The 17,078-nt window shown below is 45.3% G+C and overlaps 1 protein-coding gene across 2 annotated transcripts in view; it reads left to right on the top strand.

The window, feature by feature from the left end:
- The window catches only part of TC2N (tandem C2 domains, nuclear), a 255,478-nt gene that overhangs the window by 66,763 nt on the left and 171,637 nt on the right, over nt 1-17,078 (top strand). For both annotated transcript variants that reach the window (XM_078660065.1, XM_078660066.1), the window contains exon 3: nt 2,141-2,371. In XM_078660065.1, the coding sequence (XP_078516191.1) occupies nt 2,141-2,371 (231 nt within the window). The remainder of the gene's footprint in view (nt 1-2,140; nt 2,372-17,078) is intronic.

Raw genomic sequence — 17,078 nt, 5'->3', positions numbered from 1 at the left:
ACCTATTGTCAGAGAAGCTGTAGTAATGTGTACATTAACAAAAAGAGAAAGAGGTGCCACTTTGTACTTTGAAGAAAGAGTAGTTTGTGGGAATATAATGCAAGTATTCACCTGACCTTAGTGGTTCTGGGAACTCATTATTGTTCAGCTCTGAGAAGTAAAGTTTGCACAGCAACATGGGTAAATAGTAGCAAGAACAAAAGTGAGTGATAACGAGCTATACACAGAAAGCAGCAAAGCAACTGAGTCTGCACGACCAGGTCAGTTCTTCGGTTGTCCTTCTATTGGCATGTCCGACACTATTATGTACTCAGATTTTCCATCTACTCTCTACACCACCTCTAGAAAGCTAATAGTTTGTCCCAGGCTTTTTATGTTTCTTCATTGTTTTTTCCACACAACGTTTGTTGAAAGCTCATTCCTGGAGCCAGCACCATGACCTCTGCATCGGATATAATGAAATTCGACTTCTCTGGAAGGATGTAGGGCCAGATGCATCATGCATTTTTCTCCTTGCAAACGGGGCGATTCTTAGAATCGGCCCGTTTGCTATTGTAAAAAATGCTTTTGCGATGCATCAAACCCAATTTTGCGATTCGGTAACCTGTTACCGAATCGCAAAATGGGTTTGCGATTCGCTATTTAGAAGGGGCGTGTTTAGGGAATCCCTTCCAAATAGCGAATCCTAACAGCATGCATGAATGTTTTGTGACTGTGAATGCGGTCGCAAAACATTCGCATATTACCACCTACTTCCAGTAGGTGGTAAGACATTTGCAAATGGGAAAGGGTCCCCAAGGGACCCCTTCCCCTTTGTGAATGTTATTAAGAGCATTTTTAAGAGTAGGCTGACTGCTCTTAAAAAATTAAAAGAAATCTTTTCATTTTTATTTTTGTAAAGCATCTTGTTTTCCTTTACGGAAAACAGGCTGCTATACAAAAATAAATTATTGCTTTATTTAAAAGCAATCGCAGACATGGTGGTCTGCTGATCTCAGCAGGCCACCATCCCTGGGATTTTTGGATTCATAGGGGGTCGCAAATGGCGACCTACCTCATTAATATTCATGAGGTAGGTCATTTGCGACCCCATGGAATCGCAGAAAGTGTACTGCACACTTTCATGCATGCCATTTTGCGATTCCTTAATTGAGAATCACAAAGATTCGCAATTAGGGAATCACAAAACATTTTTTGATGCATCTGGCCCTTAATTCCTTATCTTGATGGTTTTGCATGTTTGTAATCAGGCAGCAACAATAACTGAAAAAAGCGGAGTGAGATTTTTTACTGCAAAATCAGCCCTGGTCGCCACATTGGGTTGATTTAGATCTTGGCGAACGGATTACTCCGTCACAACGGTGACCGATATCCTGTTTACCGAAATATAAATCCCATTGTATCCTATGGGATTTACATTTCGGTGGACGGGATATCAGTCACCATTGTGACAGAGTAACCTGTCCGGCAAGATCAAATCAGGCCCATATTCTATAAATGTTTCCTGCCTCACCACTCAGTCTAGCCACGTTTAGATTTCTAACAATCCGCATTATGGTAAATCTCTTTTTGTGAGAGGTTTGTGATAAATATTCTTCAGAGATTATATCGAGCCTCATGACCATAGCTGAGCCCTAGAACTTCATGACTCTGCCCCCTAACAATCGAACAAAACAAGGCAGAAATGGGTGAAGACAGAAGCTTTCTAAGTGTAAGACATTCACAAAATATGGCCTTCTACTAATTCCATATAAATCTACATACACCTCATTCTGGTCCCCTTGAAGCCAGGGCAGGACTGGGGAACCAAAAGCAGCCCTAGCAAAAATGCTCAAACCAGCTCCTCTCTGTTCATCTCCTTGCTCAATCTCTCTCTTTCCATCCATCCATCCATTCTCTCTCGCTCCCTATATCTTTCCTCTCTCTCTTTCTTTCTTTCCCACCCCCTGTGCCTGCTGTAATTGACTTTTGGGAGCTGGAAAAGTGTCAGAGGAATCAGAAGTGGACCTGGGCTTTAAAAATCCGTTTCTGGGGAAATGAAAATGCCCCCTGGAATAAAAAGCCTATCCGTTGATTGATTCTGCGACACATTTTACCAAACTATGACGTTGTATCATAACCGTCGGTGCTGTTTTCTCAGTTTACAGAGACAAAGAGTCCGAAGCTGCAGCCTCAACGAGAAAGGAAGTGGTCACCATCCCTCCAATGTATTCTGTTTCAGTGAAGAAGCAAGTTGGGTGCACGGAAGACTACCTCCTGTCTAAGCTGCCAATGGATGGTCGAGACGTGCCATTTGTCGTGCCCAGCTTTAGGCCCTCCTACATACAACCCAGAGCTACTGGCAGCCCAACTCACCTCAAGGGGCTTCAAGGTAAAGGAATTACAGTGACATGGAGGATGACAAATCCTAGTCTTACTGTCATCAGTGATGAAGAAAGACCTTAGCGTTGAATGTTTTTATTGTTTACTTTGTTCTTAATCTGTTTTTGTTGGTCTCTCCCTGTCTTGGCAAGCAGCTTACTTCGAAAATCTGCTTATTTCTTGTGCCAGAAGTGGGTATGTGATGCCAGCGGTTGTTTCTGACAAGAGTTTATTTTGAGTTCCTCTTTTTTTGATAATGTACTAATGGGACAGTGTTCAACACATATTATCTGATGGTAAAATCTATGTGCTTTCAACAAGTTACATAGGGCTTGCTGTAGGAAGTTGTTGTGCTTGGCAAGTAGGGTGTTGGAAATAGTGTCAACTCTTTACCCAGCCTTTAGGGCAGTATTGTGAGGTGATTCCTGGCATGTTGATATTGATATTGAATTATTTGTTAAGCGTGTGAATGCAGTGGGCGTCTTGGCGCTGATACCTGCTATATTGAGATAGGGAGCAACTCGAGCTAAAGATTAATCACAGCAAACAAGAGAATGTCCAGGTTTATTGGAGGGCCTCTAGCACTGGGCAGGAGAATAACAAAGTTTTAAGGTGTTTCCTGAAACTAAATAGATTAGACTGGGCTTTGAGATGTTCAGGTAGGTTCTTCAAAGTTGTGCTGTGGTGTAGATAAAGCTCCTACCGCCCCATTCTTTTCTTCTGATTTTGCAGACATTATCTGTCTAGGAGTTAGTAGAGCACAAGGTTCTTCTGGAACAATACCAAGCTACGTTTTTTCAGATATGCTGGACTGTTACCATACAACGTCTTATGTGCCAAACATAAGGCCTTGAACGTGACTCTTTGCTTTACGGAGAGCCAATGGAGCTCTCGTGATGCTCAGAAACTGGCTTCAACTTGAGAGGTTTCTTTAGCAGCTGAGCTGCTGCATTCTGTAGCAATTGAATTCCTTCAGGGCACGCTGTTGGATGCTCAAATATAGGGCATTGCAATAGTCGAGCCTTGACAACATCAAAGCCGTAACCACTGATTTTTGAAGTTCGTATGAGGTGAAGGGGAGAATTTTCCCCATCATGCGTAACAGGAAAAAGCGGGAAGATGTAAGTTTGTTAATCTGTGCATTACAGGACAAGTAGGGATCACAAATTATTTCCAGATTCCTGACCGTGGATACCGGAGTGGGAAGAGAACCAAGGGGCATATTTACAGGAAATGTTGGAGCACAGAGCTGTGCTAACTTTGCCAGCGCCGCGATCCGACATTTCCAAAACACCGGGAAGCGCCGTATTTACAACAATAGTCCGCATCCCTGAGTTTTCCCTAGCAATGGCACTAAAGTTTGCTGCCTAGAGCCAACGCAGGCACCATTGCACCATAGTGCAAGTGTGCCTCATTGCAGGGAATGGTTATTAATGTGCTGGAAGGTGTTCCTTCCTGCACATAAACAATCAATACTGGCGATTTGTTACTTCTTGTTACTTCTATGTGTAGAGAAAATGCCGGCTAGGGTATAACCTGCTACATGGGTGATAGTATTCACCCGCTGAGAAAGACTAAAACCTAAGTCTTTATGATTGTCATTCCCTAAATGAAAATTAAAATCACTTAAAATAGCAACATTGGAATGCTGCATACATGATTCTAAAATATCACCAAGGCCTTCTAGGAAGCTTGCCTTGGGTCCAGATAACCTGTAGATCAGTAGTCCATTGAAAATACGTTTATTGGATAGCTTACAACTAAATAACAGTGCTTCAGTATCTGTAACTGTCGCAGATTCACATGTAACTTCAAAATGGTCGTAATAGACCACTGCTAAACCGCCCCCACACTTACCTACTTGATCTATCCTGGTGATAGCAAATCACAGTTTTAGTGGTGAGTCCGGGTGAAATTTAAATTGCGCCAGCATATTTTCACGAATTTTGCTTTATGCTTTTTATGCAAAATTTACGGAATTATACCATGACACCACGTCATGTAGTTATACTGTTATTTGCGGTACAATCATATATGGGAGCACAGGAACAATGTGAACAACCAGAACCTGTGCAATTTTTGTTTCCGGCAATTTTATTTTTGCTCTATTTTTAGCATTAAATTCGTCCTCTGTCAAATTTAGAAGCGAGGATGCATTTTGCACTAAAACATAGAGCTAAATCATGGATTTTCATTTCACACAATTATGTGTAATTTCGAGTAATCTTTCTGAAATTTCGTGTAATTGCCCAAATGCAACTATTGGAATTTCGCACACCCCGGTAAACATGGCCATGTATGATGTGCTGCACCTGGCCAGTACAAATCTCGAAGGGTCATTTTCAAATAATCCTGGTGCCAGCACTAAGAAGCTATCTGCTGGCACGCTGTTATCACTTACAGTGCAGGTGGGAGCTCAGCAGAAAGAAGCACTCTGTTCTCCGTCATAGGATTACTCCGCAGGCATCTGAAACCCAACGCATTGGCAGAGTTTCTGGCATCGTTTCCCAGTGTAATTAAGCTCTATCAAATGTTCTTCGATACAACATACATTATTGCCTTGGATTAAATGAAAAATGTGGTGGGATGAGAGCCCCTGATATCTGACGACATTCCTGTTTTCCAATGGCATGCAAAGCGTCTTTTAATGTGCATCACAAAGTAAACCTCTTTCCAGAGTTAGCAAACTTTAGGGTTAATAAAATGGGCAACATTTTTACTAATATCTGTTCCTAATGAAAAAATTAGATGGTCAGGTGCCCATGGCCAGAATCCTCTCTTTTCAACAGCAGCAAATTATTGGACATGTTTTTATGGAAGAAACGGATGTAGTATTACATGGACATTTTTGGGCTGAATTTTTGTTGGGTTTATTAATAAAAACTTGTTTTAATTGCCATTTGAAAATACATAAATTAATGTGCATTCTGGCAAAAAGAGTAAATGAATGTGCATGAATACCGATTCTCGACCCTGAAACATTATTCCAAGAGGAAACCTACTGATCCATACTGTACGTCACATCTGCTTGCGGCTGAACAGCCAAATCAATCAGAAATCTAAGGCCTCTAAATCTTTTTTTATGTTTCTGTGGGTATCCAACAGCATGATATACATTACCTCATATCTACCCAAAATTCAAGCCCATACCCAAATATCAGGTGACTCTTTTGCCCTCCAGTGAAATATAATTCTTAGTGTATAGTAACCCCAGGATTGTGAACATCTTGGTGTGTCATGCAACTTGAAGGCCCTCGAAGAGACACAGCCGAGCAATTTAAATTCAAGCTCCCAGTCAATTATATTGGATATAATCTTGGTCACCCTTGGCACAACTTTGTATCAGTGTGTAGTCCCCCACGGTATGTGGAAAACCCTTTGTGCAGCCAATCAATGTAATCAGCAAGAAAACATGACATGGTCCGTTTATCAAATCCTGACTCATGTGTACTGTATCCTATACAAAAACATTGAATAAAGTCAAACAATACCGAGCCAAAATGGCTATTCCCTGTGCTCGATGAGAATATCTCTTCAGTCTTCAGCTAAGAGGTAACCCACATTCAGTTCCTAAACCACCTAAAGTCTAAATGTATCAGGAGTATTGATGATTAGTGATCAATACACCTAGGATACTATATAAATGGAAAACCATCTGTCATGAGCTTCATCTCCAGGCGGTGATGTCTGACAAGGTTTTAACATCCCTGAGGTTGGAGTTGAAGGTATGCCACAGTTCCAAGTGTGTCAAAACTGACTTATGTGGTTGGTTCTCTTCCTATAGATTTTCAAACGAAACCATAGTCCGTAAATGTATGCCATCCCTCATCTTGGAGATTCCTTTGGGATCACATCCAATAAAACCTTCCAGGGCCACAATCTGCCAGAGTTAAAAACTTACCCAGAGGGCATTTTCATTTCAAAGCCTATGCAGCCACTCAATTCTCTTTAGTGCTCTATGCTAGATGCAAAATACGGTCTGGTGTTCTGTGGGAGATCGTCACGGAGTCTTTCTCCTGATAGTACACGCAGTGGGTGTTTACTCCCTATGGTCTATAGCGAACATTAATGGTTCAGTTCAAGAAGCGAGTCACCAGTCATTTACATCTTTGAGATGCAAAGCTTAATGATAGCGTTTTGTGCCTGTATTGCCAACGCGCTATTAAATGTAGAGTTACAAAACAACAGCCTGTGGACTCCAACCTTTTGAAAGACAGAAGGCCTTTCAAAACCAGAACTGACTGCGGTAGGCCAGGCTTTGAAAGAAGAATCAAACGAGCTCATTGGCATAATTCTGGAGCCCAGAAGCTGAAGACCTGGCTTTTCAAGTAGTCCAATTAGGTCCTAGGTTTGGCTAGACTTACACCTGCTCAGCGCCAGAATACACTCTCAGGTGATAGTGTGCTCTACAGATCTACTTAACATAGCACAACACAAAAGAACATAACACATATAACATAACTTAACACAACATAATGCATATAACATAACATACCATAAATAACATTTTCAGGAGCAACCCCAATTTGAAAACTGCCACACTACTCAGAGAGAGGGGTGGATTCTGCCAAGTATTCAGGGCCCATTTAAGGGAAACAAGTTACGGAATAGCATTTTGCACATATCACACTGACTCAGTCTGCATTATAATAACATCCAAATACTTAAAGACTTCCTGTTCTGAGCTATGCAGTCTAGTTAACACCACTCGTTCTCGTAATGCTGAATAATACTAACTTTGGCCAGCATTTATATTGTTCCGGGGCCAGACCACCATGGATTATTCAGACTGAGAAGAAAGTCATCTGTATAGAGGGAGACATGACCTTCCACTCCCAAGGCTCAGTTGAAGCCTGATATAAAAGCATCAATCCAGAAGAGTTTAGCAAGTTGCTTGATTGCTGGAACAAATAGGAGGGGGCATGTTATGACAGGTGTAAGTCTATATTTAAAACACTATGTGTTTCCAAGTGCATTGTTGATTAGGCATTAAAAACTCCTTTTCCAATTTTGATTGGGTGGATTGTATAAGCTTGGGTTTATAAATTTGAAGGATTATATGCATTTGAGACACAATTACTGGCCCCTCTGGCTCCAACATTAAAAATGAGGAGGGCACATTCTTATTTGATTTGATATTTACCCTCGGCTGTAAGGTCATTCTCAATAACTGGAAAGACTTCTCTGTAGTCTCCTACTCTACATGGATAGAGTAGCTTCTGATCTTGAGTGACGCAAATAACATTTCATGATCACAATCTTGGTTGAAAATTCTGAGTAAATCCATATGGAGCTCTCTTGACACACAATTCGCCATCACAAAGCCTCCTTGAATCTATGCAGTGCTTCATCCATCATGCCTTAACAAGTCAAGCCCTATCTGTCTTGATTAACAATCCAGTCATTTTGCCTTCAGACAGTTGGCTTGGCAGAAATACTGAATACACACATCTACTATGGGCCCGATTCCAATCTTGCTAGGAAAGCCCTTCCTTACGAATCGGATCCAGAGGGCTTTCCTAGCAAAACGCATTGAGCAAATCTGACCGAGCGAGTACGATGCAATCCCGAAGGGTTATGGACTCGGTTCGCTCAGACTCCCATAGCACTCTATGGGAGCTTGTGCACGGACGCATACACAGGCTCCCATAGCAAAAAAAGGGGTGGGTGGGAAAAAGCGTACACACTGTAGCGGGCACCCTATGTTGCCACACAATGCATGCATGGATCGGGGGACCCAAGCGCACCCCACTGTGACGATTCTGAGTGCTACGAGTAGAGGGGGGCCTGCTCTGGCCCCCTACAGTCCGATTCCGACAGCTGCTTTGTCTCGCTGAGACCGAGTTGATACAGCATCGTACTCGCTCGTTCAGAATCCGGCTCCATTGTGTGGTACGATTCGGCTCCGGACGAGTCGGACGGACAGATTCAGAGTCGGAGACGATTCGCTCGTCGCATACGGGACACTTGCATCGTACATGTTCATCTGGAATGGGGGTCGATTCAGTCGGAATCATGGACTCCGAGTCAGGCTCGCATGCTACGGATCCCATTCGGAGCCCTTCCCAGTGAGATCAGAATCAGGCCCTAAATAGTGTCCTTTCTAAGTTGCCTATTTGAGTTCAGAACCTCATGCTTTTCCATCCCTTCTTTCTAGCCTCTGGAGTATGCAGTACAGTTGGGATTATTATAATGATATGAACCACTATGAGGCAGTGTATGTCTTATCACGGCATTATCGTATATGGCATGTACTGTCTATGATCATTATGGACAAACTCCACCTTGTTTTGTAACTTTTTATTATAATTCTTAACTCAATAAAATTGTTTGAACAAAAAAAACAAGTAGGCGGGGGTACTAAGAAATAGCAGCTCTTTAACTTGCCATCCAATGAAAAAGCTGCAAATGTTTCAAAACATACATCATACATATTTTTTGGGGAAGATGGTGAGGAAATAATCCCATTGAAGCGTATTACATTCCTCTTATTATCAACTCTAATAACTGCTTGAAGACTATTAATCTCTGCGCCAGTGCAGAGAGAAGCCATTGTATTCTGTGACAAATGGACTAACCAGACATTAAGCCACTGTGGTTCGACCCAACAAACCAATCAGCTGGTTCACTGAACCTTTAACAAACAAAGGTTTTTGTCTTCAATGTAGGTGAGTGAGATAGGCATCCGTGCCTTAGCAGTTATTGTGATGATAGACTTGTGCAGCTCTGACAGCAGCCAACCAACCGTAGCTGATGAGTGTATCATGTCGAGCAGTGAAGGGGGCGGGGGGGGGGGGGGGGGTATAGGGGCGAGTTTACATGCTAACCTTTAAAACACTCCAGTGGGAAGTCGCTGGGACCTGGGTGTTTACCAGGTTGTAACTGCTCCTGGGACATGTTAAGCTCCTCCGCTGAGATGTGCCCCATGCAATCAGTCTGAGTCGCCTAACCGAGGACTCTTGGACAAAGTCTGCAACCCCCTGATTGATATCATGATATTTTCGGTCATACATTCCTTGAAAATAGATACCAGAGGCCAGCATTATCTCACTGGTACCAACTGCCATTCTTACGAAAACAGGAAATAGTTGCAAAAAATGTGGCCTCAAATTATCAATTGTGTACCATCTTGCTTATGTGAGAAGGATTCTTTTTCAAAAGTGTTTGTCTGAATTTTGAATCAGTGTTTCAAGCTGTTCTGGCGTTGTTTTTCATTTGCCATCTGGCTTTGTGGATACATTTCAAGCAGAACTTGCTACTGTTATTTGCTTATATTACAAGCATCGCATCGACCCCAGCAGAGTCTTTACTAAGACCGCGGTGTTGTAAAAGCTGCAGTGTGTTTGTCAGGCCCACTTGGGGGAGGGGCGGGGGTGTTACAGGGCACACTGTGGCGGCTGGGCCGCAACTAGGGTACAAAAGCTTTTGTGCCAGTGGCGTTCTGTTGCCTGTTCCACTGTAGCTCTGCAGTCTGGACCTAGTGCCCACTTTCTTACTTGACTGTCCAGATAGCAAGGGAGAGCAGTCCAAGGCATCTCAGGGAACTCAGAACTCAAACAACCACACAACAGATGCACTGATGTCCAGCACAATTCTTTTTTTAACGGAACTATAATTTGTTTAATTACAGCAGAACTTAATGTGGTTCACATAAAGTTATCAAGGCTACATGGATGCACCACAGGACCTATGGGCTCCTCGATAGAATGAAAACATGGAAGTAATCAGAATTAAAGCTCAAGTCTCATTTGACTGCAGTTGAGCAGCTTCCTGGCACTCTGTGCCCCATAGGGGAACGTGTAGCGAAGGACTGTTCAGTTCTTGAGCGGGAATTGTAATGTTTGATAAATCTACATTCTAAATGTCTCTGGGGTGTAAGGAATGCACATTTGAATTTTCAGTTTTGGGTGTGGCGGTGGAGGAGAATGGGCGATCCATCACACTGGTTTGGACAACCCCCTCCAACTTGTCTTGGTAGTCAGCCAGCTGGCATTGTAGCGCCTTTGTTAAGATACCTCCTACAGTCTGCTCCAGCGGTTGTGATGGAAGGATCTTTCTCATTCCCTTTGGGGTACTGGTGCAGTCTTTGAAGTGCAATGAAGGTAGAGTCAGCACAGGTCATCTGTTCCTATCTCAATAGTAGTCACCCATGACCTCTCCTCAGTTGGACTGGACTCAGCAGTCAGGCAGGCAGATTAGAGGACCCTGTGCATTCCACCGGTCTTCTCTGTATTCTGTCATGTTTCCTCCGCACCATCAGGGATGCTCCTCACAATGGGCTACATTCTCGTCCACAAGTAGGTAGATTTTTGCAGGAGAAGGTTCCCTCCTCTCCCCTCTCAGCACGCAGGCAGACTCACACCGGAGATGTCCTCTCACCTTCCAGAGCCTGGCTATTGGGGATACCAGTCATTGAATACGGCACCTCTTCTCCATTTCAGGGAAGCAGCTCAAACTGGAACTAAAGTGGGGAAGTTTAAGATCCTCTTTTGGATGGTATTTTCAGATGGGGGATGCGGATCCACTGTCTGAGATTAGGTACCGGTTTGGCCGGGCTTCATTCCATATCTGCCGTGCAGACTTGTTCTTTCTGCAAAGTGATAGCTCCTTACAGTAGGTAGTGATGATGCTGGCTTCAACAGGAGTAACTACAACATGAACACAAGTGTGAACCTGTGCAGTGGCGCTCATCATACTTTTGTGGTAGGCCACTCAAAGGAAAATAATGGATACAGCCCCTCCCCAGAAACATCTCTTGCACTAGCAACTGTCTGCTGGATCATCCCTATTGCCCCACTGTTAACCAAATGCCAGTGCTCAGGAAGGACTAAGCAGTAACCATCTTGTTAAAAAGACTGCCTAGAATTTCTAAAGGCAGCCTTGTCCTCATCCCACCATACGTCTGTATCTAGATTACATCCTCCTCCTCAGGAATACAGGCAATATACTTCCACCATCTGGAGGCTTTTTCAGTTCAGTTTCTTAGCTTTATTCGATTTTGGTTTAAAAATCATAAAAGCGTACAGTTAAAAAAAACAAAAAACAATCATGACAAACTTACATACATTAAGAACATTTATCCATACTGTGGAAATAAGTTCCCTAGTTCCATATGAGAATTCATAATTGTCAATGTTTGTAGCCATTGTCCATTGTTGCGGGATGATTAAAAACTGAGATGCCGCCGTCAGTCAATGCGACAGTGCTTCTACCCCTCGTGTAAATTGTCTCTGCCATTAGTCTTGGTCGTGGGGTGGCTGCCCTGCTTGGATAAAAACTGTGTAGGTCCCAGATGGATATAGGGCCGTCACCTTCTTGGGGATGCAAAGTTTGGAGGTAGGGTACAATTAATCTACTTCTAAATCTTATTAAAACCAAGTCACAGGCAATGTCTTTTTGTAGGGGACCTAACCAGCCCACCCTTCTAACAGCCGTGATTGTGCCATCAAGGTCTAGAGGCAAGGGCCTGTTTTTAGTTAGCCAATACGTGACTTCATTTAGTAGGTCTTGTTCCCATTCGGTTCTTCCATGTTTGATTGGAGGAACTCCCGCAAGGACACACACGAAAGGAGCAGCCTCCGGAGGTCACTGTATAGGAGTCATTTTATAAGGCTTTACTCTAGTGGCAATGTTTTGTGATAAACCAGATTTGGAGTAGACTTTAGGGACTATTGGGGGTAGTGAGTTAGTGACTAAAGGATTAGTTTGATCATTACAGTTTTTTCTAATTGGCGATGAGACTTCGGTTATACCAAGTGAGTGGGAACAATTAGGTTTTACGATTCTTTCAATGGGAGATAAGTTAGCCCTAATACTTTTCTCTATTCCTAGCAACCTGTCCTCTAGGATGGAAATTTTGTCAATCAACGGAGAAATGATTGATCTAACCAGTTGTTCGATCTGGGACAGAAAAATCAGGTTGACAGGGGGTTCTGGTTGATCTAATTTTAAATTTTCCTCCGAGTTTAGGGGGAGATTAACTATGCTCGATGGAGGACTAGCGCACACTTTTTGTAATTTGGGTTCGTTCCCTATGGGATTACCCCCATCCCACTTCCTTTTGCTGGGTAAGAGCTGGGGAGGTACTATATTTTGCGTAAGTACATTTTTGGGTAATGAAAAGTGTTCCCGTGGACTGTCACTTGGAGTTGATATGCTAGTTCTTTTAGGGGGGCAGGGTGGGGAGATTTAAGTCCATTTCTATCTTCTACAGTAACATACCTAGTATTACAAAGAGAATTTAGCTCGTCCAGTAACGAAAGGTTTTGCGCCGTACTAATGGTTTGTTCAGAAGAATACTTGGTGGGCTTGCTTTCTATAATCTGACAAGATACGTTCGTGTTGGCAGTGGACGGTAATAACCTTCCATGATCTTGTGACCCAGGACGTAAGCCTCTTTGACTGATAGGGTTCTTGGTAGCCCCCTTGCGAATCATGATGGATTTTGCTAATGTAGGATTGTTACAAGACAACAGAACACTCTGGTGGTATTAAGAGTATTTCGGCTAGTGTCCAATGGGGTGTCCCTTAACAAATATGTAAGGAGGGATCAGAAGTCATTACCTCAGTGATGTAACAGGGTCAAGGGGGGTAGCCCGTCCCGTCCTCCTTCGGCCTCTGAGGGCCGTAGAGGGCCCGCCCTTTGCCCGGGCTTAGCCCGGCTAGTCCCGCGCGCGTCCCGTGAAGGGCGGCTGGTTCTTATGCGTCTCCGGGTGCAGCTGTGTGATACGGCAAGTCGGCGCCCCCGTTGGCAGTGAGGGGACGCTGGGAAGTGTAGTCCCGGTCGCTCTCCCTCCTCGGTGGCCGCGGTGTCTGAGCGGCGGCGGGGGAGAGCGTGTGCAGGCAGGAGATAACCACGGGACCCTCACAGGTAGAGTCCAGTTACAATGCCCCCAACAAGTAGTGGCCCCCGCTCAGCCGCTGGGGCGGCTGCTTCTTATGCGCCTCCGGGCGCAGCTGTGTGATACGGCAAGTCGGCGCCCCCGTTGGCAGTGAGGGGACGCTGGGAAGTGTAGTCACAGTCGCTCTCCCCCCTCGGCGGCCGCGGTGTCTGAGCGGCGGTGGGGGAGAGCGTGTGCAGGCAGGAGATAACCACGGGACCCCCACAGGTAGAGTCCAGTTACAATGCCCCCAACAAGTAGTGGCTCCCGCTCAGCCACTGGGGCGGCTGGTTGTTATGCGCCTCCGGGCGTAGCTGTGTGATACGGCAAGTCGGCGCCCCCGTTGGCAGTGAGGGGACGCTAGGAAGTGTAGTCACGGTCGCTCTCCCCCCTCGGCGGCCGCGGTGTCTGAGCGGCGGCGGGGGAGAGCGTGTGCAGGCAGGAGATAACCACGGGACCCCCACAGGTAGAGTCCAGTTACAATGCCCCCAACAAGTAGTGGCCCCCGCTCAGCCGCTGGGGCGGCTGGTTCTTATGCGCCTCCGGGCGCAGCTGTGTGATACGGCAAGTCGGCGCCCCCGTTGGCAGTGAGGGGACGCTGGGAAGTGTAGTCCCGGTCGCTCTCCCCCCTCGGCGGCCGCGGTGTCTGAGCGGCGGCAGGGGAGAGCGTGCGCAGGCAGGAGATAACCACGGGACCCCCACAGGTAGAGTCCAGTTACAATGCCCCCAACAAGTAGTGGCTCCCGCTCAGCCGCTGGGGCGGCTGGTTCTTATGCGCCTCCGGGCGCAGCTGTGTGATACGGCAAGTCGCCGCCCCCGTTGGCAGTGAGGGGACGCTGGGAAGTGTAGTCCCGGTCGCTCTCCCCCCTCGGCGGCAGCGGTGTCTGAGCGGCGGCGGGGGAGAGCGTGTGCAGGCAGGAGATAACCACGGGACCCCCACAGGTAGAGTCCAGTTACAATGCCCCCAACAAGTAGTGGCCCCCGCTCAGCCGCTGGTTCTTATGCGCCTCCGGGCGCAGCTGTCTGATACGGCAAGTCGGCACCCCCGTTGGCAGTGAGGGGACGCTGGGAAGTGTAGTCCCGGTCGCTCTCCCCCCTCGGCGGCCGCGGTGTCTGAGCGGCGGCGGGGGAGAGTGTGTGCAGGCAGGAGATAACCACGGGACCCCCACAGGTAGAGTCTAGTTACAATGCCCCCAACAAGTAGAGGCTTTTTCATATTCTCCATCTTCTGCCATGTCAGGCGAGGGGAAATCCTGGATGGATTCCTCTAGTGACAGCATACATAGACACTTGCAAACAGTACGGAGTCCTGCTGCCATACACCATCCATGCACAAGCACTTGACATTCTCGCAGGGATGACACGATTGGGTCTAATCATGACACCTCAGAGGCACTTTATTCAGGGTAGACGCAAGGTACAACACTTATCTTTCTTAGGGGGTAAATTGGCCTAAAACACTGTAAATTGCCACCACCACTCACTGTACATGGCCAGGGTCACAGACGATAGTCTCTTGTCCAGCCAAGGCTACACTTTGGGTGCCCCTCCATGACCTCTTCCTTGGCCTCTGAGGCTCAATGTCTATTGTGGGCATCGGCCTGCACAACACACGCCACATTTGTGTGTACTGTGGCCAAAGTAAAGTCAGGATACCAGATTCACTTGTCTCCTAGTGCATGACTACAAGTTCTTTATCATTCCAGAGGACATGCCTGTCCCAATAGTCTCGCACCACTTTCACAGATCTATCACAGATTTTTCTGCCAATTGAAATTCTAAGGAACTTTTATGAAGTTGAAAGTTCGAAATTGAATAGCAAAAATTAAAACAAGATGTTTTCCTTCACCATGAAGTACGTATGTCCATACTTTAGCTGCTTTCACTCTAAGAAGTTTGTAGACTGTGACTTAATCAGGTAGGAATCAACTCCCTGATTCTGATGCCACCAAGTAGGGCTTGGCCGTATTACCGCACCACCAACCTCAAAAGCAGATCTTGTCTCTTGAGGCTTCACTACTAGAAGATGAGTATTGTCTGCTTCCTCAGCCTGCTTGCGATAAAAGTAAGTATCAGCACTTTTCCAGTTCCCCTGTAGCAGATGCTAGCATCGTAGCTCCATCGAATACTTGTCATCAAATCAGAGGTTCACCTCCATTCTCCCCTCCCACAAGACGTATTCACTCAGTACTCCAATACCCCCTTTGCCAAAACACATCTACTCCTCCAATTATTCCAAGACTTACATCTCATACTTTTTGGATGGCCCATCGGGTCGGCATCCCTCCATCCTACAACCTGTCCCTCTCACGCACCTGTCGAATGCCTCTGCAATGTGTGTCAACATCACTCCAGCCAAGTCACCTACAAAAAGTGGGCGCGAGTCACACGTCTGGATGAGTGACGGGCAATTCTGCATCAGGATAATGTTGGAGCCAGCTCCATAATACAGGAGACTGTGAATAGAATGAGGTCACTGGGGCATGGTTGGGTCATGAGCGTTATTACGGCGTTTACCATCAGGAACAGCAATCATACTCCATCTTTTCGCCTTCCCTAAACTGTACCCGCGTCCATGCAACCATTACTCCATCTTTTGTCTGTTGCAGGCCAAACTTGACCCACATGTATGAAGTGACAGAATGCATTAGAGTATGAATGATTTTCTAGATATGAGCGCCTGTTGAGCCCCCCGTCCTATTCCCTGGAGTGAGTGGAACACTGTATTTACACCTTCCTATGAATGTATTTCCGTTCATGATATGATGATCAAGCACTAATGATTTTATGAATTTTTGTACTTAACATTCTTTAACTATCCTTGCAAATGTGATTAATTGCACTAAACTAAACTAAACAACAATAATTTAAAAAAATATATTTTTTCTATAAAAACTGTGGTCTATTCGCCTTTTTGGCCCTGGGTATTCATTGAATTTTGCTCCCCTTTAATCTCCACGGATCCCACCTGGGACCACTATTCATCATTCTAGGCAGGGTGATTTTTTCTATTTTTGATCATGATCGTTCAACCTGCTCTATAAGCAGCCTCTAGAGTGACTGCAGCCTTCTTGGGTCACGCCAGAGTATCCTGTTGGTCCCTGCCAACCACTTCTCTATCCTTAGCACGTGGTCATCACCTAATTTAGGAGTCGCTGGTGCAGAATTCACACTCTTCTTAAACACTTGAAGGCCTGCCTTTGGACTGGCAAGGCTGAAGAAGGGCGCCCCTATGCGGCTACAGCAACCCCTGCAGCTTCTACAGCTGTCAGTGCCCTATCTCCTATGGTGAGATTGGTGCATTGCCCTGCCACCAGGGATGCCAATGCCTCTTTATAAGGATAAGTAACTTATACATGCATCATTGTTCTAGTTGTAGTTTGAGACATCATAGTCTCTCCATGCCAAGGTCAGCTTACCCTTTTGGGTGCCAAAAACCGTTAATAAATGCCTATACCTGCTGTGTAAGGTACACAAGGCATTTTATGATCACTCCATTTTAATTCAAATCGTTCGATTAGCAGCAACTAATGTACCTTCTAAGGGTGAAACCTTAGTGACTTGACTTGTCACAAACAGGACGAAACTCATCACAGATTGTATGTCATTGAGAGATGCTTCTCATTGGTTAGCAAAGACACAAGCAATGTTGTTCAGCCTTCAGACGCAAACATTTTCTCTTGGAACTACTGAATTTATAAAAGGAGTCGCCTTCGTCCAAACTGCATATCTACAACTTCTGCTGGAGGCTGTCATTGGAGCTGAAACAAGGGATGTACAAAGTTTTTATTTCAATAGCGTCCTTGGGCAAAATGTGCACTTTATCTAGCTGTGAAA

Source organism: Lissotriton helveticus, chromosome 9, assembly GCF_964261635.1.
Source record: "Lissotriton helveticus chromosome 9, aLisHel1.1, whole genome shotgun sequence".
Classification (NCBI taxonomy): domain Eukaryota; kingdom Metazoa; phylum Chordata; class Amphibia; order Caudata; family Salamandridae; genus Lissotriton; species Lissotriton helveticus.
Note: the sequence above shows the minus strand (reverse complement) of the source record. Positions and strands in the feature narration are given on the sequence as shown.